The 22,199-nt window shown below is 42.8% G+C and overlaps 1 protein-coding gene across 2 annotated transcripts; it reads left to right on the top strand.

Moving 5' to 3' along the window:
- Positions 1-7,239: 7,239 nt before the first annotated feature.
- DEFB121 (defensin beta 121) lies at positions 7,240-15,557 on the top strand. Of its 2 annotated transcripts, XM_016937211.1 has the most exons (3): positions 7,240-7,399; positions 7,525-7,785; positions 15,317-15,557. In XM_016937211.1, the coding sequence occupies exons 2-3, from the start codon at positions 7,764-7,766 to the stop codon at positions 15,487-15,489; spliced, it is 195 nt and encodes a 64-aa protein (XP_016792700.1). In that variant the 5' UTR covers positions 7,240-7,399; positions 7,525-7,763; the 3' UTR covers positions 15,490-15,557. The 2 variants fall into 2 exon arrangements, with proteins under 2 accessions (XP_016792700.1, NP_001123239.1); NM_001129767.1 differs by lacking the exons at positions 7,240-7,399; positions 7,525-7,785 and adding an exon at positions 14,250-14,307 and having other exon boundaries at positions 15,317-15,489.
- The last annotated feature ends 6,642 nt before the right edge of the window (positions 15,558-22,199 follow it).

The raw sequence follows: 22,199 nt of genomic DNA, 5'->3' as shown, positions 1-22,199 counted from the left end.
GTTCCCTCCAAAATTCATGTTGAAACACAATGCCCAATGCAACAGTATTAAGAGGTATGATCTTCAGGAGGTGATTGGGTCAGGAGGGCTCCACCCTCATGAAAGGGATTAGACGACCTTATAAAAGGGCTTGACAGAAGGAGTTTACCCCTTTTCACCCCATGTGTCCCTTCCCCCATGTGAGGACACAGCGTTCCTACCCTCTGGGAGATGCAGCAACAAGGAACCATCTTGGAACCAGAGAAACTAGGCCCTCACAAGCCATGATCTTGGACTTCCCAGTCTCCAGAATTGTGAGAGATAAATTTCTCTTCTTTATAAGTCATTAAGCCTCAGGTATTTTGTTATGGCAGCACAAATGATCCCAGAAAATTACCATGCGTAACAGTTGATCTCCAGCACTTACTCTTCTTATAATGGAAAGTTTGTATCCTTTGACCAACTTCTCCCCATTTCCCACATCTCTCAGCCCCTGGAAACCACCATTTTATTCTCTGCGTCTGCAAATTCAACGTTTTTAGATTCCACATCTAAGTGAGATCATGCCGTATTTGTCCTTTGGTAATTGGCTTATTTCCCTTAAGATAATATCCTCCACGTTCATATGTGTTGTCATAAATGGCAGGATTTTCTTCTTTTTTATGGCTGAATAATACTTCCTTGTATAATATACTAGATTTTCTTTATCCATCCATCCATAAACAGACATTTAGGTTAACTCCATATCTTGGCTAGTATGAATAATGCTGCAATGAGCGTGGGAGTGCAGGTATCTCTTCAACATACTGAATTCATTTCCTTTGGATATCTTCCCATGCATTTATCTGTTCTCACTGTGCTATAAAGAAATACCCGATACTCAGTAATTTATAAACAGAAGAGGTTTAATTGACTCACAGTTCTGCATGGCTGGGGAGGCCTCAGGAAACTTATAATCACGGCAGAAGATGAAGAGGAAGCAAGGCACATCTTCCATGGCAGCAGGTGAGAGAGAGGGCACGAGGGGGAACTGCCAAACACTTTCAAAAACCATCAGATCTTGTGCGAACTCACTATCACAAGAACGGCATGGGGGAAACTGCCCCTATAATCCAATCATCTCCCACCAAGTCCTTCCCTTGACAAGTTGAACAGTTAAGCAGGAAAATTAAATTTATCCACAGGTCTAATTCTTATCCATTGCTTTCTCTCTATATTTGTTATTTTAATTTTCATATTTAGTTTAAATGTTTATCAAAACCATACATCTACATAGTTTTAAAAATCAACTTTGAATAAGAGACTATAATAGTATATAATAGTATAATATAAGACTATAATAAAATATAGGAGTCATCTGTCTCTCTTTCCTCATTTCTTGCTTTTCAAAAAACTACTTTCACATCTTTTGTTTTTTTCCTTTGGATTTCACTTCCATCTCTTCCGTCATTATTTACTAATATGCTTATATGGTTACTTCTTAATTTTTTAGTTTTAGGCACTTTCCATTGGATTTCTGCTATGGAAAATGAGGATTTAGCTGTCTGCCATATCCTTTGAATATGTTCAGAACCTTTAGGTATTTTATCAATTTTGTCTTCCTGGAGACTTCTCTCCTTGGGCATTCAGACCTGCTTCACTCTGAACTGGTTGACATTACACCTGGTGACCTGATATTATCCTGGATCTCTGTTTGTATCATCCTGTGGATTCTTTTTGACTTTCTCCTGAGATCAATGTCTTGCTTTCTGGATCCTAGATCTTTCTTGATTTACTCTTATTTGGACAGAGCACCTCCTGATAGCTTCCTGAAAATGTCTGACTTCAATGTACTATCCTTATACTTGGTTAGTGGTTTGGTTGGTCACTCCATATTGGAAATTATTCTACTCTAGACTTTCGAAGGCATTGCCTCATTGTTCTTTCCAATATCTAGTGTTACCCATGCTGGGCAAATTCTTACGAAGGAATTCAAGAGTGAGCGGTGGTAGAAGAAACCAGCTTTATGGAGGCGGTGGCAGTGTTACAGCTCCTTGTGGGCTCCTGCAGAACAGGGCTACCCCACAGGCAGTGTGTTGAGAGTAGCAGCTCAGGGGCACTTCTGTAGTCATATTTATATCCATTTTTAATTCCACGAAAATTAAGGGAAGGGTTTTTTAGAAATTTTTAGAAAAGGGGTGGTAACTTCCGGGTGTTGCCATGGCAATGGTAAACTGTCACGACATTGGTGGGCGAGTCTTATGAAAAGGTGATTTTGGTGCCTCTTCCCTGTTTCAGCCAGTTTTCTATCTAGAGTTGAGTCCTGCCTCCTACCTCTTTACTGTGGAGAAATCCGAAGCCATTCGGGTTCTTCTCTTTGTCTGTGACTTGTTATTTCTCTCTGAAAGCTCTTAAAGTCTTCTCTCTAGGATTTTGACGTTTCATGTTGATGTGCCTAAATTTCTTTTTTCCCTTTTTTCGAAATGGAGTTTTGCTCTTGTCGCCCAGGCTGAAGTGCAATGGCACAATCTCAGCTCACTGCAACCTCCTTCTCCTGGGTTCAAGCAATTCTCCTGCCTCAACCTCCTGAGTAGCTGGGATTACAGGCGCCCACCACCATGCCTGGCTAATTTTTGTATTTTTAGTAGAGACGGGGTTTCACCATGTTGGCCAGGCTGGTCTCAAACTCCTGACCTCAGGTGATCGGCCTGCCTCGGTCTGCCAAAGTGCTGGGATTACAGATGTGAGCCACTGTGCCCAACCATTGTCCCTAAATTTCGTGTGGGATTACTGAAATCAATTTTTCTGAGCACTCGGTGGGCCCTGTCAATCTGCAAACTCATGTCTTTCAATTTTAGGACAATCTTCCTTTACTTATTTCTTTGATAATTTCCTGGTCTTTGTTTTTCCTGTTCCCTGTTTCTGGTCTACTTATTTTTCATATGTTGGACTCCTTGATTGATTTGCTGGTTTTCTTATATTTTCTCTACTGCTTTTATTTTATCTCTGTCATTTTATTATAATTTCTGGAAATCTCATCTTTGTACTTTTAATTTCTAAGTTTTTATCATTACTGGTTTTTCTTCTTTCTTTCTTTTTGAGACAGGGTCTGGCTGTGTTGTCCAGGCTGGAGTGCAGGGGTGTGACCTCCACTCACTGCAACCTTCACCTACCAGGTTCAAGCAATTCTTCTGCCTCAGCCTCCCAAGTACCTGAGATTACAGGCACACATCACCACACCTGGCTAATTTTTGTATTGTTAGTACAGACGGGGTTTCACCATGTTGCCAGGCTGGTCTTGAACTCCTGACCTCAAGTGATCTGCCTGCTTCGGCCTCCCAAAGTGCTGGGATTATAGATGTGAGCCATTGCGCCCGGCCTTCTTTCTTTTCTAATGTGAAGGGAGGCCTATATAGACAAGCTACTGGGCCTCATCCGTCTTAAAACACCCCTTTTAAGGTTTTTGCTTGAGATCAGTCTCCCTGCTTTAAGAAAGGGAGAGGACTCAGATAAACAGAGTATACTGAGAGGCCTCACCAGTATAAGAGAATATACTGCTCTACTTTATAGGGAGAGGAAACTTGGGATAATGAGCCTAGGAAAAAAAAGACCAAATAGACCCATGATAGATGTCTTCAAGCGCTTAACGTGGAATTGTTTTTGGACTTATTCTCTGGAACTGTTAAAGGTCAGAATTAGGAATAATAGGTAGATGTTACAGAAAGGTAAATTCTGGCTTAATTGATATAATCTCCTAAAAATTAGAGGCGTCCAGTAATGGAATGCATTATCTTGACATGTATTGATTTTTCCATTGCTGGAAGAGCTTTAAGAGAGAAGGCAAGGGTTGTTTAGAGGGTGTTCTTGCTTTTGATACATGGCAGATGCAACAACTTCTAAGGTCTGAATTCTGAGACTCTACACTCACAAACTTAAAGAAAAAATGGCTCTGTATTTCCAAAACTAAGGTTTTTCAAATATTATTTTTAAAGGAGCAGAAAACTTTTTAAAACCAAAAACTTACATGAAACTCAATATATCAAACAGATCAAAGTAGAGCTGCTCAGTTTAAAGTGCGAAGAAGGCCAGGCGCAGTGGCTTATGCCTGTAATCTCAGCACTTTGGGAGGCCAAAGCGGGCAAATCACTTGAGGTCAGGAGTTTGAGACCAGCCTGGCTAACATGGTGGAACCCCATCTCTACTAAAAATACAAAAATTAACTGGGCGTGGTGGCGCACACCTGTAGTCCCAGCTACTTGGGAGAATGCGGCAGGAGAATTGCTTGAACCCCGGAGGTGGAGATTGCAGTGAGCCGAGATCGTGCCACTGAACTCCAGCCTGTGTGACAGAGTAAGACTCTGTCTAAAAACAAACAAACAAACAAACAAACAAAAAAGTGGGAAGAAGGGCGCAGATCTCTGCCTTTTCAACCTCCCTCAGTTCCCTGATTTTGACCTGAGAACCAAGTCTAAGTATTTTACATTTGCATTCAAAGACTATAAAAATCTCATTTTTATGCAGTTTTCCCACATTATATGGTGCAGGAGCTGGCAGCTGCAGCCAGGCAGTATCTTCATTATTTCCAGATGGCTTGCAAATGTTCCTGCCACCACTCCTCAGTTCACACTGCTCCCTTGCCTGAAGTACTCTTTTACACCCTCTCCTTCTTCACCATTTCTCTGAAACCTATTCTCCTTCAAGCCTTGGAGAAGGAGAAGGTCCTCCACAAACCCCTCCCTGAATGCCCTGGCCCTTGGGTGGTTGTTCCCATGCTCTGTTCTACTGTAATATATATATTTTTATTTTGATTAGACATAGCCTACTTTGCAGTATTTTTATGTATGTGGACATTCTGCCTGACCACTGTGATGATATATTTGGTAGTCAGTAAGAGTGTTCATCGCCAGCATGGTAGCTCACACCTGTAATCCCAGTACTTTGGGAGGCCGAGGCTAGCGGATCACCTGAGGTCAAGAGTTTGAGACCAGCCTGGTCAACATGGTGAAACCCTGTCTCTAATAAAAGTAGAAAAATTAGCCAGGCATGGTGGCTGGTGCCTGTGATCCCACCTACTTGGGAGGCTAAGGCATGAGAATTGCTTGAATCTGGGAGGCGGAGGTTACAGTGAGCCGAGATCGTACCACTCCACTCCAGCCTGGGGGATAGAGCGAGACTCTGTCTCCAACAGAAAAAAAAAAAAAGGACTGTACATCAAATATTCTGGCTTTCTAAGTTTTTCAAAGATTTTATTTTATTGTGGTAAGAACACAACATGTTGAGATCTGTTTTAACAATTTTTTGTGTTCAACACATTATTATTGACTCTAGGTACAATGTAGTACAGCAGATTTCTAAAACTTTAAACATTTTTTTAAATTTTTTGAGACAGGGTCTGACTCTGTCACCCAGGCTGGAGTGCAGTGGCACAAGCACGGCTCACTGCAGCCTCCACCTTTTAGGCTCAAGAGATCCTCTCCCATCTCAGCACCACCTCCCCACTGTCCCTGAGTAGCTGGGACTATAGGTGCATGCCACCATGCCCAGCTAATTTTTTATTTTTAATAGAGACAAGGTCTCGTTATGTTGCTTAGGCTGGTCTTGAACTCCTGGGCTCAAGGGATCCTCCTGCCTCAGCCTCCCAAAGTGCTGGGATTACAGGCGTGAGCTACTGCGCCTGGCCTCTATAATTTATTCATCTTGCTTAACAGAAACTTTCTGCTCATTGATTAGTAATTCCTAATTTCCCTCACTCCCCAGCTCCTAACAATCATCATGCCACTCTTTGTTGATGTAAGTTTGACTGTTTTAGACACTTCATATAACTGGAATAATTCAGCATTTGTCCTTCCATGACTGGTTTATTTCACTTAGCATAATGCCCTCAAGGCTCATTCACGTCATCACATGTTGCAGGATTCCCTTATTTTTAAAGGCTAACTAGTATTCTGCTGTGTGTATACACCACATTTTCTTTATCCATTCATTTGTTGATGGACATTTAGCTTGTTTCCATATCTTGGCTATGGTCAATAATGCCAATGAACGTGGGTGTGCAGATATCTCTTCAAGATACTGATTCAGTTTATTTGGATATATATCCAGAAATGGAATGGCTGGGTCATATAATCTCTTTCTTTCCTTCCTTTCCTTCCTTTTTCCTTCCTTTCCTTCCTTTCCTCCCCTTCCCCTTCCTTCCTTTCTTCCTTCCTTTCTCTCTTTCCTTCTTTCTTTCTTTCTTCCTTTTGATGGAGTTTCACTCTTATTGCCCAGGCTGGAGGGCAATGGCATGATCTCAGCTCACTGCAACCTCCGCCTCCCAGGTTCAAGCAATTCTCCTGCCTCAGCCTCCTGAGTAGCTGGGATTACAGGCATGTGCCACCACGGCCACTTAATTTTGTATTTTTAGTTGAGGCAGGGTTTCTCCATATTGGTCAGGCTGGTCTCGAACTCCTGACCTCAGGTAATCTGCCTGCCTCAGCCTCCCAAAGTGCTGGAATTACAGGCGTGAGCCACCTTACTCCGCCTATCTTTCATTTTTTGAAGAACCTCCATACCGTTTTCCATAGTGGCCACACCATTTTACATTCCCACCCAACGTGTGCAAGGGTTCCATTTTCTCCACAGCCTTGCCCACAATTGTCTTTTGTTGTTTGGATAATTCTGGCTTTCTGCATTCTAAGCCCATTGTAGGATTGTACTTTTGGCCCTCTTGTGGTTGGATGGAGCCATGTCACTGTCGTAGCCAGTGAGTTATGAGGTGGTTACATTTTACTTCCAAGGCCAGGGCATATAATGGCCAGTTGAAGACTCTCTAGAGCTCTCTTTTCCTCTGCCATGGTGATCAGCACCAAATGAGTGGCTACTCAGTCAGCTTGGGTTCCACACTGAGATATGGGGCAGTGTCCCCAGCCAGCCTTCAGTGGATATGCAGCATGTATGGGAAATAGACAAACAGACCTCTGTTCTTAGAAGCCACCAAGATTCTTCTTTTTTTGGTTACTGTGGCATACCCTGGTTTATCCTAACAGAGCTGGCTGTTAGAGGACAGTATCCTTACTGCTCTGAATTCCTGGTGCTCAGGAGAGTGCTCTGTATGTAAAAGGTACTTAATCAAGATTTGATTTATTTAGAAAACATTTCTTGTGTGTGCTTTTGAGGGATATGAAGCTCATTTAAAAATACTTGTTTCCCATTTTCCTCAATAAGCGGTAAGCATGTTAGGGACAGAAACCCTCTTGAACATTTCTGGCCTCATCTCCCCGCACCTTTGTCCTTAGTCCACAGGAAACTTAAAATGGCCTGGGTAGCTTTGGATGTGGAGTAGTTAAAGGCCCTTGAGGAGGGATGAGAAGCTGATCTGACAAGAAGAGAGCAGTGGTTCATTCCTGGACAAGAAGACAAATGAACAATTGAGGGAAAGAGCAGCTTCTGGAAAGATTTGGTAACAGTAAAGATAAGAGGCCAGTGAAGAGATCTTGGGAGGGACAAGGAGAGCTGGGAAAAGGGATAAGCTTGGAAACATGTTCTGATAAAAAGCCAGGCATTTCCTCTGTTATCTTTCACCAGTGCCCGAACAGAGTTACATCGTATACACTCTGGACACAAAGGAGAGCTGTCCTTGAGCCTCGACTCTGGGTGAGCCCTCTGGGTCTTAGATTTGAGATGCAATTTTCAAACTTGAAGATCACGGTGAGCAGAGAGATCTCTGAGCTACTGCCAATCCTAATGTCCCTTGTATTGAGCGTTGACTGTGTTGACAATGAAAAGCCAGAAGAGCCTCAAGGAGGAAAGAGGTCAATAGCCAAATGTTTCAAGAAGTCAAGGAAGGTGAGGATTCATAGTAAATAACAGTAACTACCAGTTGTCAGAGGCTTTCCTCTATGCCAGGCACTATTCCGTGAGCTTTACAAGCATCACCTAATTTAATCTTCACAGCAAACCTCTGCTGTCAGTAGTATCATCTCCATATTAGAGATAATTAAACTGAAGTTCAGAGAGATTAACTAACTTGTTCAAAGTCACATGGCTAATATGTGGCAAAGTGAGGATTTGAACCCAGATTTGTCTGGCTCCAAATCTTGTATTCTTTCCATTTCCCCACATTACCCCTAGTGATAGATTGTCAAACGTCATTTCAAATAAATCAAAGAAAAAAGCCCAACATATCCATTACCATTACTAGTTACACATAGCACCAGGAACCAGAGAGTTGGAATATAATAGAACTCCAGAAAATTTCCAAGCCTTATTTGGGCCTGAAGTTTCATCTTCTTTGCCCACTACCCTCCAATGCTTCCTATCCCCAAAGATTACAAAGAAGTGATATGTAGATATATTTCCTTTCCCTGCTGCAGTGCTGAGAGCAAGGAACTAACCAGAAGTGGGTGGAAGAAATCTGAGAAGGGAGTAGAAGGATGCTGGGCAAACTCTTCAATTAGGGTCACTTATGACTTATGGGCCAAAGCAAGAGTCAATGGCCAGGCAGGGAACAGGTTCTGAGTTTTCTGAATTTCAGATACCACCCTATCTTCTACTAAGCCAGAGATGGCAGTGGTACCCACTTGAGGCTCAAGAAGAGGGGAATGATGTTGAATTAAGGACCACAGCACTGCAGAAACCTACTTAAAGGGGTTGAGTACACTGAATTGGACTTAGGTCCAGGTAACTGCGTACACCTTTAATATGTGGACTCCAGGCTCCTGGACACTTCACAGCACCGTCCACTCATCAGTACCAACCTTTCTCTACTGAGTGCCTCCTACCTTTCTTCATCCTCAGATAATTTTCCTAATGTACCATTTGCAGATTCATTTGTAGTTCTGTAATCTTTGGAAAACACATATTCGCTCCTCAGATCTTTATCGCTTTCTTTTTTTTTTTTTGCTCTGCGTTCATACATTCTTTTTTACTTTTCTTTTTTCACTGAAAGGCATTCACCCCATCTATTGAGAGCATATGATATGACTTCATGTGTGGCAACAAAGAAAAGCTGAAATGTGCAGATATCAGTAAGGGAGGTTGTTCCACAGTTTTCTATCCTTTTAAAATGGTTTATCTCTATTAGATAATGAATAAGATTATGTTCAGCCAATCAGATTATTTCCTTGGAGAGCTTGAAATGGGAGTCTTGGCAACATGGTTGGATATCAGTAGAAGTTAAGATGTGGAATCTTAAGCAGAATCTAAGAATGGTGGACACTCCAGAACTGTAGATGTATATAGTTCAGCTGTGGGAAGTCCTTTTTAGCTCATGAAGCAATCAAGGCATTTTGTTTCACAGTTTTTTGTGACAGATAGGAAAAGGGTCTTTTATGAGAGTCTTCTCTACTGCTGAAAACTACTATTAATTCCGATAAATCATGCACATAATGGATTCAGGTCATCCCTTTATTAGGCAGCCTTATTCTGCTTATCAGTGTTCACAAGAGCAAACTTGCAGGGCTATGATGGAGTTCTTTAAAGAAGGGAAGTAGATCTCAAAACCATTCAGTGTAGATGAAACTCTGTGCCACTGGGGGTTCCTTGGATGCATAAAGAAAGTACCTTCTAGACTAAGACTTCTGCAAGGATGGTGCTCCCATGAGTTGCTCTCTTCTCTCTCTCTCTCTCTCTCTCTCTCATTTTTCAAGGCTCTCAGCCCAGTATCCTACCCTTCCAACCAGAAACAATCCCCTTTCTCAAGAGTGGAGGAAGTTGTGCCGTTTGCTTGAATGGCATCTCAGGTTTCCTCTCTGCAGTCCCTTCTGGAAGGAGAGGAAATGGGTTCCAGTCCACGGGGCTGATACCTTACTAATGATCTTTAGAAGTAAGCCCCTTGTCAATATAGCACTTTATTTTAGTCCTCTGTTGCAGAGGGTTATGTATTTATGGCAGATTTATTGTCATTGGCCTTATACAAAGCCCTTCTCTTATTTTATTTTACTGATTTATTAACTTTTATCCCCATAATCAACTCCTATCCATCTCTCACATAGGCAACTCCTATGATGTTTAACTCCTATGATGTATCTTGTCACCCAGGTAGTCAGCATAGTATATAATAGGTAGTTTTTCAGCCCTTGCCTCCCTCCCTCTCTCCTGACTCTAGCAGTCCCCAGTGTCTATGGTTCCCCTCTTTATGTTCACATGTACCCAAGGTTTGTCTCCAACTTGTAAGTGAGGACATGTGGTATTTGGTTTTCTGTTTCTGCATCAGTTGGCTTAGGATAATGACCTCCAGCTGCATCCATGTTGCTGCAAAGGATGTGATTTCCTTCTTTTTGATGGCTGCATAGTATTCCATGGTATATGTGTACCACATTAAATGTGTATATATTTTAAGTGGTTTTATGTTATTTATCGGATCCTGTTGCTTATTTTAAAAACTAGCACAGGTTTTTTTTAAAGTCAACTTTTTTGAAGTATAATTTATATAAAACATAATGTGTAAATTTTGATGAATTTTGACATCTGCATATAGAACATTTTCATCACTCTGAAAGTTCCCTCATGCCCCATCTCAGTCAATGCCCACTTCCTCCCATCAGCCCCAGGCAACCACTAATCTGTTTTTTGTCACTGTAGATTAGGTTTGTGTTTTCTAGAGTTTCATGTGAATAAGCTTGTTCAGTATGTTCTTCTTTGGTCTGGCTTTTTCCACTCAGGCTAATGCTTTTAAAAAATGTTTATTATTATTTTTATTATTATTCTTTTGAGACAGTGTTTCGCTCTTGTTGTTCAGGCTGGAGTGCAGTGGCACGATCTTGGCTCAGGTTCACTGCAACCTCCGCCTCCCGGGTTCAAGCAATTCTCCTGCCTCAGCCTACCAAGTAGCTGGGATTACAGGCACCCGCCACCATGCCTGGCTAATTTTGTTATTTTTGGTAGAGACAGGGTTTCACCATGTTGGCCAGGCTAGTCTCGAACTCCTGACCTCAGATGATCCACCCACCTTGGCCTCTCAAAGTGCTGGGATTACAGGCGTGAACCACCACACCCAGCTTGCTCTTTAGGTTCATCCGTATGTTGCGTAGCAGTGGTTAATTCTTTGTTGTTGAATAGTATTCTATTACATGGAGATATCAGAATTTATCTGTTTACTAATTAATGGACTTTTGGGTTGTTTTCACTTATGGTGAATAAAGTTACTATGACAATTCAAGTTTTGACGTGGACATATGTCTTCATTCTTCTTTGATAAACACCAAAGAGAGGAGTTGTTTGGTTGTATGATAAGTGTATGTTTAACTTTATAAGAAACTGTTAAACTGTTTTTCCAAAGTGGAGATACCAAGAAAATCAGCAATAATTTTGTTTATTTTATTTTTTTTTAACAAGTTTTTTTAAAATAGAGAAGGGACCTTGCTATGTCATCCAGGCTGGTCTCAAACTCCTGGCCTCAAGTGATCTGTTTGCCTTGGTACATTTTTTTTTTTTGAGATGTAGTTTCACTCCTGTTGTCCAGGCTGGAGTGCAATGGCACCATCTCGGCTCACTGCAACCTCTGCCTCCCAGGTTCAAACAATTCTCCTGCCTCAACCTCCCGAGTAGCTGGGGTTACAGTCGCTCACCACCCCACATGGCTAATTTTTGTATTTTTAGTAGAGACGAGGTTTCACCATGTTGGCCAGGCTGGTCTCGAATTCCTGGCTTCAGGTGATTCACCTGTCTCAGTCTCCCAAAGTGCTGGAATTACAGGCGTGAGCCACCATGCCCAGCCAGTACATTTTTAAATAGTTGAAAACAATCAAATTTCATTTAGACATGTGAAAATTATACAAAATTTAAACTTGAGTGTCTATAAATAAGTTTTATTGGAATACAGCCACACTCATTTGCTTATATATTGTTTGTGGGTACTTTTGTCCTATAGCTGTAGAGTTGAGTAGTTGTGATAGTTGTGGCTGGCAAATCCTAAAGTATTTACCATCTGGGCTTTATAGAAAAAGTCTGGTGACCTCCGGAGCATTAATTTTTCTTCAGACAACAAGAAAATTTATCTTGTCTTTTTTTTGTTTTTGGAGACAGGGTCTCTGTTGAGCTGGCTGGAGTGCAGTGGTGCAATTTTAGCTCATTGTAGCTTCGACCTCCTGGGCTCAAATGATTTTCCTGCCTCAGCCTCCCTAGTAGGTAGGACTACAGCTTTGCCCCACCATGCCCGGCTATTTAAAACTTTTTTTTGTGTGTGTAGAGATGGAGTCTCGTTATGTTGCTGAGGCTGGTTTTAAACTCTTGACTTCAAGCAATCCTCCTGCCTTAGCCTCCCGAATTGTGGGGATTACAGGCAGGAGCCTCTGCTCCTGGCTTGTTGTTTTCTTCCATGTTAGAAAGAAGATATTCCTTTTGTTAGTATGTCTTTATTTCTGTCCATTTTGAAATGATAGACCTAGGCCAGGTGCAGTGGCTCACCTGTAATCCCAGCACTTTGGGAGGCCGAGGTGGGTGGATCACCTGAGGTCAGGAGTTTGAGACAAGCCATGGCCAACATGGTGAAACCTCGTCTCTACCAAAAATACAAAAATTAGCTGGGTGTGGTGGCGCGTGCCTATAGTCCTAGCTACTCGGGGGGCTAAGGCAGGAGAACTGCTTGAACCTGGGGGGCAGAGGTTGCAATGAGCTGAGATGGTGCCACGGCACTCCAGCCTGGGCAACAGAGCAAGACTCTGTCTTAAAGAAAAAAGAAAAAGAAAAGAAAGATAGACCTTACCATTATTGTCCTAAAAAGCACTTGGCTCTTTCCTGATCTATCTGCTGGCCTTGTGTATAAGTTAGCCATTACTATGTAATGTTCCACTCCAAAACTCAGTGGCTTAAAACAGCAATCCTTTATATTTGGCTAGATTGCCCTGCTTGAGGCTGGAATGCCTGGGGCAGCTCTGTTTCTCACTGTAGATCTGTGAGTCGCCTGGAGTAGCTGTGCCCCACGTATCTCTCATCCTCCTTGGACCACTGGGGCATGTTCTTCTCATAGTGATGGCAGAGACACAGAAGGGCAAATGAAAATATTCATCATCTCTTAAAACCTAGGCTTACAACTGGCACACCGTCACTTCTGCCCACATATCACTAGCCAAAGCAAATCACATGCCAAGGCCAAAGTGAAGGGAAAATGAAATAGAGTTCTCCTAGGATGAGACCTTGGCAAATGTGTGAATTCAAGTAGGGATGAAGAAGTAGGGCCAAGATTACAATCTACCATTTCTTTCTTTCTTTTTTGAGACAGAGTCTCGCTCTGTTGCCCAGGCTGGAGTGCAGTGGCACAATCTCGGCTCACTGCAACCTCTGCCTCCCGGATTCAAGCTAGTCTCCTGCTTCAGCCTCTTGAATAGCTGGGACTACAGTGGCCAGCCACCACGCCCGGCTAATTTTTTGTATTTTTTTTTGTAGAGACGGGGTTTCACTGAGTTAGCCAGGATGGTCTCGATCTCCTGAACTTGTGATCCGCCCGCCTCGGCCTCCCAAAGTGCTGGGGCAATCTACCATTTCTTATAAGAAAGACCAAGCTGGGCATGATGGCTCATGCCTTTAATCCTAGCACTTTGGGAGGCCAAAGCAGGAGAATTGCTTGAGACCAGGAATTCGAGGTTCCAGTGAGCTATGATTGTGCCACTGCACTCCAGCCTGGGCGACAGAACAAGACTGTCTCAAAAAAATAAGTAATAATAAAAAAAAGCCCACAACAATAATAAATGGCTTTTCTTTTGCTACCTATGAGGGTGCTACTTGTTCCTATTAAATATGTACTGTTAAAAGTAAGGGCTATGGCTTTCCTGCTCATTCCACTCCATGAATACTGACATTCTGGTTTCCAGTGGTGATGGCCATGGAGCTATTAAGGTATTTTCCCCTGCTCTGCCCTTCATTTGGTATTATAATGAATCATCAACATATGGGACATCCTAAGATGTCCTTGTTGCTGGGAAGAACCCAAGGCGCACAGAAGTATCACTCCTTTTCTGTCTTATCTCTTTTTCTCTCTCTTTTTTTCTCATTAATGAAAAACAAATTAGAGATGAAAATATTTTTCCCCTTCTTGGTTCTCCAGCTGTATTATAAAATTCTTCAGAGGCAAGGCCGTATCTTCTCTTTGTTAACGTCCCTTCCCCCTCTCCCAGCCTCCTCAGTCAGTGTGGTTGATACCTTCCTTGCCTGCCTGTCTGATCTCAAATGACTGTTCCCGTTCTGGTTCACTGATCTTGGCTCTGCCATGCTCCTCAAGGCAATAAATACCAGTCTGTACTGCCCAGAATGGAGTCCTCTGTCTGTTTTACCAGTTGAGAAGCCTCCTATCCCTCCCTGATCATTCATCATTCATGAAGCTCCTTCTTCTGCTTTTGACTGTTACTCTGCTCCTGGCCCAGGTCACCCCAGGTAAACAGGATCTCCAGAAGGGGATGGGAGTCAGGAAACCTGATGCATGTTCAGAGAACTCTGGGGGCTCTGACAGGTTGGGCTGGGAGAATGGCCTGGTAGAGCTCATTGAGGCCTTTAGGTAGTCTCTCTAGTTATGGGGAAGTTTGAGTTCTCTGGTACCAAATGGTCTTCCCAGTGCCCAGTACTTGACCATTCCAACCTTATCTCTGGTTAGCTCTGGAAAAGCTGAACATGATGACCTGAGGATGGGATAGGGTGTAAAGAGAGAGACTTGGGTATGGAGTATAGAGAAAATGGGGACTTTTTCAAAAACATTCATTGAAAGGATTTGAATTTTGATGCATTGTTGCCTCTAGGAAAATGGTTCTCAAATTTCTGATTGTTTGAGGATTCTGATTCCACTTTTTAATGCAACCTCAAATCATCTGGATTACCTTAGGTTGTAGGTTCCCTGGAATAGCTGTTCCTAATTCCCTTGACTGGTTGGGGCCTGAGAAAAGTCCCAGGATGTTGTGAAGAAGGCAGTATGATATTCTTGGGAGTTTTAAAGGTGCCCTAGAAGACTTACAGATGTTAAATGAGTTTATTTAATATTCCTGTCACCTTTCATTGATATGGTCAGAGGGGGTACCAAAGAACAATGAGAAAAGGTGGCTAATTGCTACTGGGCACCTGGGTACATTATAATATGGGGGAGATAAAACCCTTGGGAGAGGGGTCCTCTTCCCCCTCCCAAGGAGCTGGCCAAGGAGGGGAAGCTATCCAGTAGGTCCTATGCCACTGAGTTGGGGGGACTCTGGGAGTTCTAACAGGGGGCACAAGTGAAGGAAGAAAGCGTAGTGGTCTATAATCTCCCTTAAACTTAGGGGATCCTGTGTAAGAGCTTCTTCCCCACAGACCTCCTCATTTCCCTCCTACTCCTCTACTGGGCTTTAGCCTCTTCCTTTCACACCTTTCTGCTTTCTTTCAAAACTGACCCTATTCTCTTCTTCCCTTTTGTTTTCAGTCATGAAATGTTGGGGCAAGTCAGGCAGGTGCAGAACAACATGTAAAGAAAGTGAAGTATACTATATATTATGCAAAACTGAGGCTAAGTGCTGTGTGGATCCCAAGTATGTACCTGTAAAACCAAAATTAACAGACAGAAATACAAGCCTGGAATCAACTTCTGCAGTCTGACACCTCTCTTCCAACCTTGAGTCTCAACATCATGGGATCCTGCAGTTCTATTAAATCATTCTTGGCAACACCCTGTTTCTGTCTGATAGTTCCACCTAGTTACATTTAGAAACAAGTAAATAAAGAAGAAAGGTTGTGTGCGTGTGTGTGTGTGTGTGTCCGGTGTGCATGTTAGGAAGAACAGGATGGACCAGTAGGTGGTAACAATCTAAACCTTGCAAATAGCTCCTAGCCTGCTGACCCATAGCTGGTCCAAGAGGGCATGAATTAAAGAATATTCATTATATCTACTTGATTCCTGTTTTCTTCTAGACCAGCACTGCCAATAGAACATTCTGCCATGATGGAAATATTTTCTGTCTATGTTGTTCAATATGGTAGCTACTAGCCACATGTGGCTACTGAGCACTTGAAATGTGCCCAGTGTGAATGCAGACCTGAAGTTTTAATTTGATTCAATCGAGCTTTAAATTTATATAGCTAAATGTGGCTAGTGGTGATTGTATTGTATAGCAATGGCTTTAGCGTCTAGGCTGAGGCATGCTGTGGGTCTCAATCTATGAGCATTTTAGGGGAGTCCAGGAGGCAAGTATGATGAACACAAGAACCCATTCTTGGCCCATGGCTTCTCTCTACTCCCACACCAAAGGTTATAACTTTCCCTTGATCACACCTGCAGTTCTGCCCCTCAGGGGCTCTAGGGCAATGCCTCTTGTGAGTCTTCCTCATGGTAGACAGTGCTGGCATCAGGCCATCTGTGGATCCTTGCTCCATCTCTTTCCATTCCCTCTAGTTGTGGCCATGGGACATTAAACTGCTGGCTAATCATTTTGCAGGACTGATCCTGAACTGAGATGACAGGAATTTTACCACATTCAGCCCCATGATCCCAAGTATCCCCAACTCTTGCTACTTATCTGACTAATGTAAAAGAACTTGATTCTTTATCCTGAGTTGAAAAGTTCTATTTGGAGTCACCTGCCTCCTATTCAGCCCTTTCATACTGGAGTCCTGACCTGGCTTCAGCCCTATGTCCCCAGTTCACCTTCCTGATGACAAACTTCAGCCTCAGAGTCAGTGTCTAAGTATCATCAAGCTGTCTAGGGAAGAGCGTTCGAAGCAGGATCAGAAGATCTGGAGTCAAATCTTTGCTTAATCGCATGTCAGCTGCATGACCCTAGGCAAGCCATTTAACCCTCTCTGCTCTATTTTCTTGTCTCTAAAATGGGGAACTTTCCTACTCAAGTCATAGGGATGTCATGAGAATTAAATGAGATAACAGACAGGAAAGTGCCCAGCACAGAATCTAGCCCACATTCAGTTCTTGATAAATGTAAGTAGAATCTAGGTAGATCTCATTTTGTAATTTGCTACTTCTAGGCTCTGCGTAGCAATTCTTTGCCTGGAAAAAGTTAAATCCTCCTTCACTACGTTGCCACCAACTCCTACTTCTCAGAGTTAATAACTCTTAAAGTTGAAGTAAAGCCCTATACCCTACCATTTTTTTCACTAATTTTCTTACCCTCCCAACTCAATTTCCGTCCAGTCTAGCCCTGTAATGTTTCTCTTGCAGACTTAGCTCCCTTGCTCTACTCTGCATTGTATCAATGCCGAACTCCCAACCATGGTAGAATACAACCACCTACTTGCCTTCTCTATAGGTAAACTTTATTTTTCAAGACAAGATCTTACTCTGTTACCCAGGCTGGAGTGCAGTGGTGTGATCATAGCTCATTACAGCCTTAAACTCCTGGATTCAAGGGATTATCCTGCCTCAGCTTCCCAAGTAGCTGGGACTACAGGTGTGTGCTACCACTCTTGGCAGTTAAAAAAATTTTTTTTTAAATAGAGATGGGGTTCTTGCTATGTTGCCCAGGCTGGTCTCGAATTCCTGGCCTTAAGTGATCATCCTCCTGCCTTGGTCTCCCTAAGGGTTGGGATTACAGGCGTAAGCCACTGTGCCTGACCTATATAGGTCAGCAGCTGATTGTTCTTAGAAAAAGTAATCCAACTAGTCTCACTGATTTCACTGGAAATTCACGGCCTCCAACCTCAAAGACCACTCAACACTGCCCAGCTAATCTCCTGTTTTTCCCTAAGAAGCTTGATTTCTCATTCTTTGAAATGACTAGTCCATGATTTTTCCTTTCTACTCAATCTTCTACCATTCCCTGTCCCCACCAAAATATCACTTCTTGCCTCATATTTCAAGCAAATAGAAGCCATCAGAAGCAACTCCTTCATCTTCTCTCTGCTAAGTCTACACACTCCGGTATTGGGTCCTACAGCTCCTGTCTTCCTTTTGTTTTCAGTGGAAGAATGATGTCTACACCTGAGAAACTGGCCCCTTTACTTGTTCACATTTGTCTCCTCTCCCCTACTCAATAACTTCATATTCATTTATTCTCCTTATTCTCCCCTTCTCTGCCAGATCATTTCTATCATACAAAGATGCTCGAGTACCTCCCAGATTAAAAAAAAAAAAGATCCCTGAGTCCCACATTCCTCTCTGGATGATGCATCGTTTATTTGCAGTGCTTAAACAAATACTTCTCAAAATGTTGCCTGCCTTCACTTTATCCCTTTTTTCTCATTCACCTTTCAACTCAATTCAATTTGGCTTTGACTGTGCCTCTGAACCTTTTCTAGTAAAGATTACCAACTATCTCCAGTGTTGCCAAACCCAACAGAGGCACCCCTGTTTTCCTCTTATTGACCCCTGAAGAGGTGTTTGACATAGAGGCCACGACATCCTCATTGAAATGCTTTCTTCTCTTGCCTTCTAAGATGGCAGACTCCCCTGGTTTTCCTCTGATCACCTGGGCCATTCATTTTCAGTCTTCTCTCCTGGCTCCTCCTTCCCTTTCCAAAGGCCAGGGACTTGTTTCTAGGCTCCTTTTGTCTTTTCTCTCTGCTCTTTTTCACTAGGTACTTTGACTACCCTCTATATGCTGATCACTCTCAAATTCATAGCTCCTACCCTAAACTTTCTCTAGTGTCTAAACTGGTGTATCTTCCCCCTTAAATGACATCTCCATCTGGTCACCTAACATATCAGAATGGAACTCCTAATGGGGACCTCACCTCACTAGGCACTCTTAGTACCCTGTTATTTCCCTTCTTAGGAAATGGTAACAACATGTGCCCAGATGCACCAAACCTACAACTCATGTGTGATTCCTCACTTCACCTCCCTGCATTCAATTTCTCAGCAAGTCCTGTGGCTCTACCTTCAAAACACATATCAAAATTATCCATTTCTCTCCATCTAGTTCAGGCCACTGCCATCTTCACCTGATCTTTTACAATAGTCTCCTGTTTTCTGTAATTAATTTTCCACATAGCAGCCAAAGGGTAAATTATTTTCATTTTTTTCAGATCTAGTCCTAAATCCAGAAAGGTAAAGGATATCCTGTCACTACTCTGTTTTGCACCAAACAATAGCTTTCCATTTCATTAAGAATAACATCCAGACTCCTTGTCATGGACTGGGAGGCCCTGCCCTACCAGGCCTTGTTCACCTCTCTGGCCTCCTCCTTATACTCAGGTCACCCAGGTTTCCTTTCTGTTCCTTGATGTCAACAAGCTCTTTTCTTGTCTCAGGGCCTTGCTACATGCTGTTCCCTCTTCCCAAGAAGGCTCTGCCTCTGATGTTTATATGACTGTTTTTGTCCCATCCTCCAGGCCTTAATTTAAATGTCATTCTTGACTATTATATCTAATGAAGTCCATTATATCTAATGAAGTCCTTTATATCACTAGGCAAATGTATGTCCTAGCACTTCTCAAAAATCAGTAATTATTTTGTTCATTTACTTGTTTGTTGTCTCTCTTCCAGGAGAATTTGGGTTTTATGATCGCAGGGAGCCTGTTGGTTTTGCTCACCATTCCATGGTGCCTGGCACACTATCAGAACACAATAAGTATTTGCTACCTGTATGAATAGTTAAACTCCAAGGATGGTCACTTTCCCACTCAAACAGGTTTTCCTTTTCAAGTTCTTGTGTTTTACCATTGCCTGAAACTCAAGCCTTCTTTTTCCACCCATGTTTTACTCTCCATGATTTAGGAAAACTCCTCTTTCCTTGATGTGGATGTTCTGAGGAGTGGCACAGCATGAGTTTAAGGGACCTTACAGAAGGGGGAAGTCTAAGATATTCAAGTGCTTCTTTTTGAGGTTCTGATGAACATTAGATTCAAGAAGAAAGGACTCAATCTGAGCATTCAGGGGTTTGAGTACATTATAGAACACATCTAGCAATGGGAAGTGGGTGGGAAGGGAGGGGTAGAAAATACTGTTTGTGCCCAAACTGGAGTTATCTAAATTCTGGTTACATTTACATGAAGGCTTTGTTCTATAGTTTGAGTCCACAAAGATCTGTCTGTGTACAGGCAGTCATTCAAGAATCTGAAGGCAGGCCGGATGCTGTGGCTCACACCTGTAATCCCTGCACTTTGGGAGGCTGAGGCAGGTGGATCACTTAAGGTCAGGAGTTTGAGACCAGCCTGGCCAACATGGTGAAATCCCGTCTCTAGTAAAAATACAAAAAAATAGCCGGGTGTGGTGGTGGCCACTTGTAGTCCTGGCTACTCAGGAGGCTGAGGCAGGAGAATCATGTGAACCCAGGAGGCGGAGGTTGCAGTGAGCTGAGGTCATGCCACTGCACTCTAGCCCGGAAAACAGAGCGAGACTCCATCTCAAAAAAAAAAAAAAAAAAAAGAAAGAAAGAAAGAAAAAATAATCTGATGGCAGCTCTATGCTGTCTTGAGACTGACTTTGTATGTTCATTTCTTGACTTCTCACATCAAGTCAGCCATCGAGGCCCCTTGATTCTTCCTCTGTGATGTTTTGGTGCAAACCTTACTCTCCTTACTCTTTTTGGGACTGCTATCTCAGCTCAGTCCCTCATTAGCAGTCTCCCTCCTCTTTCCCATATTGAGGCCTTCCACCCTGAGTTTTGCTGCTGTCCCTCTAATCTCTCTGCCAGGTCAGATTGTCCCACGTTCTGACACCCAATCTCACAAGAGTTCCTTACTGAATATAGCAACATTCCCTCAACATATTTGAAGATGAAACACCTTACGTTTATTATTGGATGTAATGTAAGAGTTCATTAGAGAGCAATTTAAGCAAACAGGATAATTTCTTGGAAGGATAACATGTAGCTCATAAAATTGACCAGAAGTCTGGACAATCAGGCTTGGAAACACTGAGACAGAGTGGGCAGCAGAAATAGCCTGCCAAGATCTTACCATGAGCATTGCTGCCAGAGCACTGTGCATCGGTATCACACCTGGACTCTTGCCATTGCTGCTGCCACTGTGTATTTCCTCCACCTTCCTTGTGGTTTGGCTTTAGCCCTTTAAGATTCAAGTCCCTTGTTGGAGCACCCAGTTGGCTGAGCCTGGGTCATGCACCTGTCTGCTAACTCCCAAGGTGGCAAAAGAGAATCTTTGCCTTTAAGATATTCTGTAGTTGAAGGTCAGCCTTCCTTTCCACCAAGACCACAAAAATAGAGACTAGCTTCCCTAATGGAAAGGAGCTCAGATACTGAGTGTCCAAAGATGCAGTAAATGACAACTGTCAGAGAATGTTACCCCAAATATTACACCAGAATATTTTCCACCCCACCTTCGCTTTTCTGATAGCCAGGGCCAGGACTAGGGTGAGGAGAAGGAGGTGTCTAGGGTGTGACACATAAAGAGGCACTCACTCTCAGGCTCATGCAAATGCCTCCTTAAATGTCACCCTTTAAGTACCTGTTGCACTTCTCACTTCACCCTGCATCCAGCCCTGCCAATTGCATCCTGCACGTCACCTTTGCAGCACCCACTGCACCTGTACTTAACCTTTGCTTAGTGTTCATCTTCATGATAGACTGTAATCTCCATGAAGACACAGACCATGACTGATTTGTTTTCTGTACCTGGAACACAATCTGGCATAAATTGCATATTCAACCAATATTAGTTGAGCAATTGATGGTCTAAATGAGATATATAACTAGCTTAAAATAGACAGCAGAAATGGCCTCACAAGAAAATTCCTTCTTTCAGGTTTATTCACATTAGAAGAGTGTTTGATATTCAAGGAGCACAGAATGATACTAAAATATATATTAAAAATATAAGATGAGACACTTAACAGAAATATGTGGTGGTCACGTCCATCACTGTGATAGTCACCAGTCAATGTTTTCATTATCAGTGAGTAGATTGAGAGTTGTGTGAGGCTTGGTAGCTCATGTCTGTAATCCCAGCATTTTGGGAGGCCGAGGTGGGCAGATAACTTGAGGTCAGGAGTGCGAGACCAGACTGGCCAACATGGTGAAATACTGTCTCTATTTAAAAAATACAAAAATTAGGCCAGGCACGGTGGCTCACACCTGTAATCCCAGCACTTTGAGAGGCTGAGGCGGGTGGATCACGAGGTCAGGAGTTCAAGACCAGCCTGACCAACATAGTGAAACCCTGTTTCTACTAAAAATACAAAAATTAGCCGAGTATTGTGGCGCGCACCCGTAATCCCAGCTACTCAGGAGGCTGAGGCAGGAGAATCGCTTGAACCTGGGAGGCGGAGGTTGCAGTGAGCGAAGATCGTGCCACTGCACTCCAGCCTGGGCGACAGAGCGAGACTTCATCTTAAAACAAAAACAAAAACAAAAAACAAAAATTAATCAGGAGTGGTTATGTGTGCTTGTAGTCCCAGC

The sequence above is a fragment of the Pan troglodytes genome, chromosome 21, assembly GCF_028858775.2.
Source record: "Pan troglodytes isolate AG18354 chromosome 21, NHGRI_mPanTro3-v2.0_pri, whole genome shotgun sequence".
Lineage (NCBI taxonomy): Eukaryota > Metazoa > Chordata > Mammalia > Primates > Hominidae > Pan > Pan troglodytes.
Note: the sequence above shows the minus strand (reverse complement) of the source record. Positions and strands in the feature narration are given on the sequence as shown.

Coding starts and splice junctions, on each gene's coding strand:
- DEFB121 (NM_001129767.1), top strand. CDS start 14,250: ATGAAGCTCCTTCTTCTGCTTTTGACTGTTACTCTGCTCCTGGCCCAG. Junction 14,308..15,316: donor CCTGGCCCAGGTCACCCCAG/GTAAACAGGATC, acceptor TTTTGTTTTCAG/TCATGAAATGTTGGGGCAAG.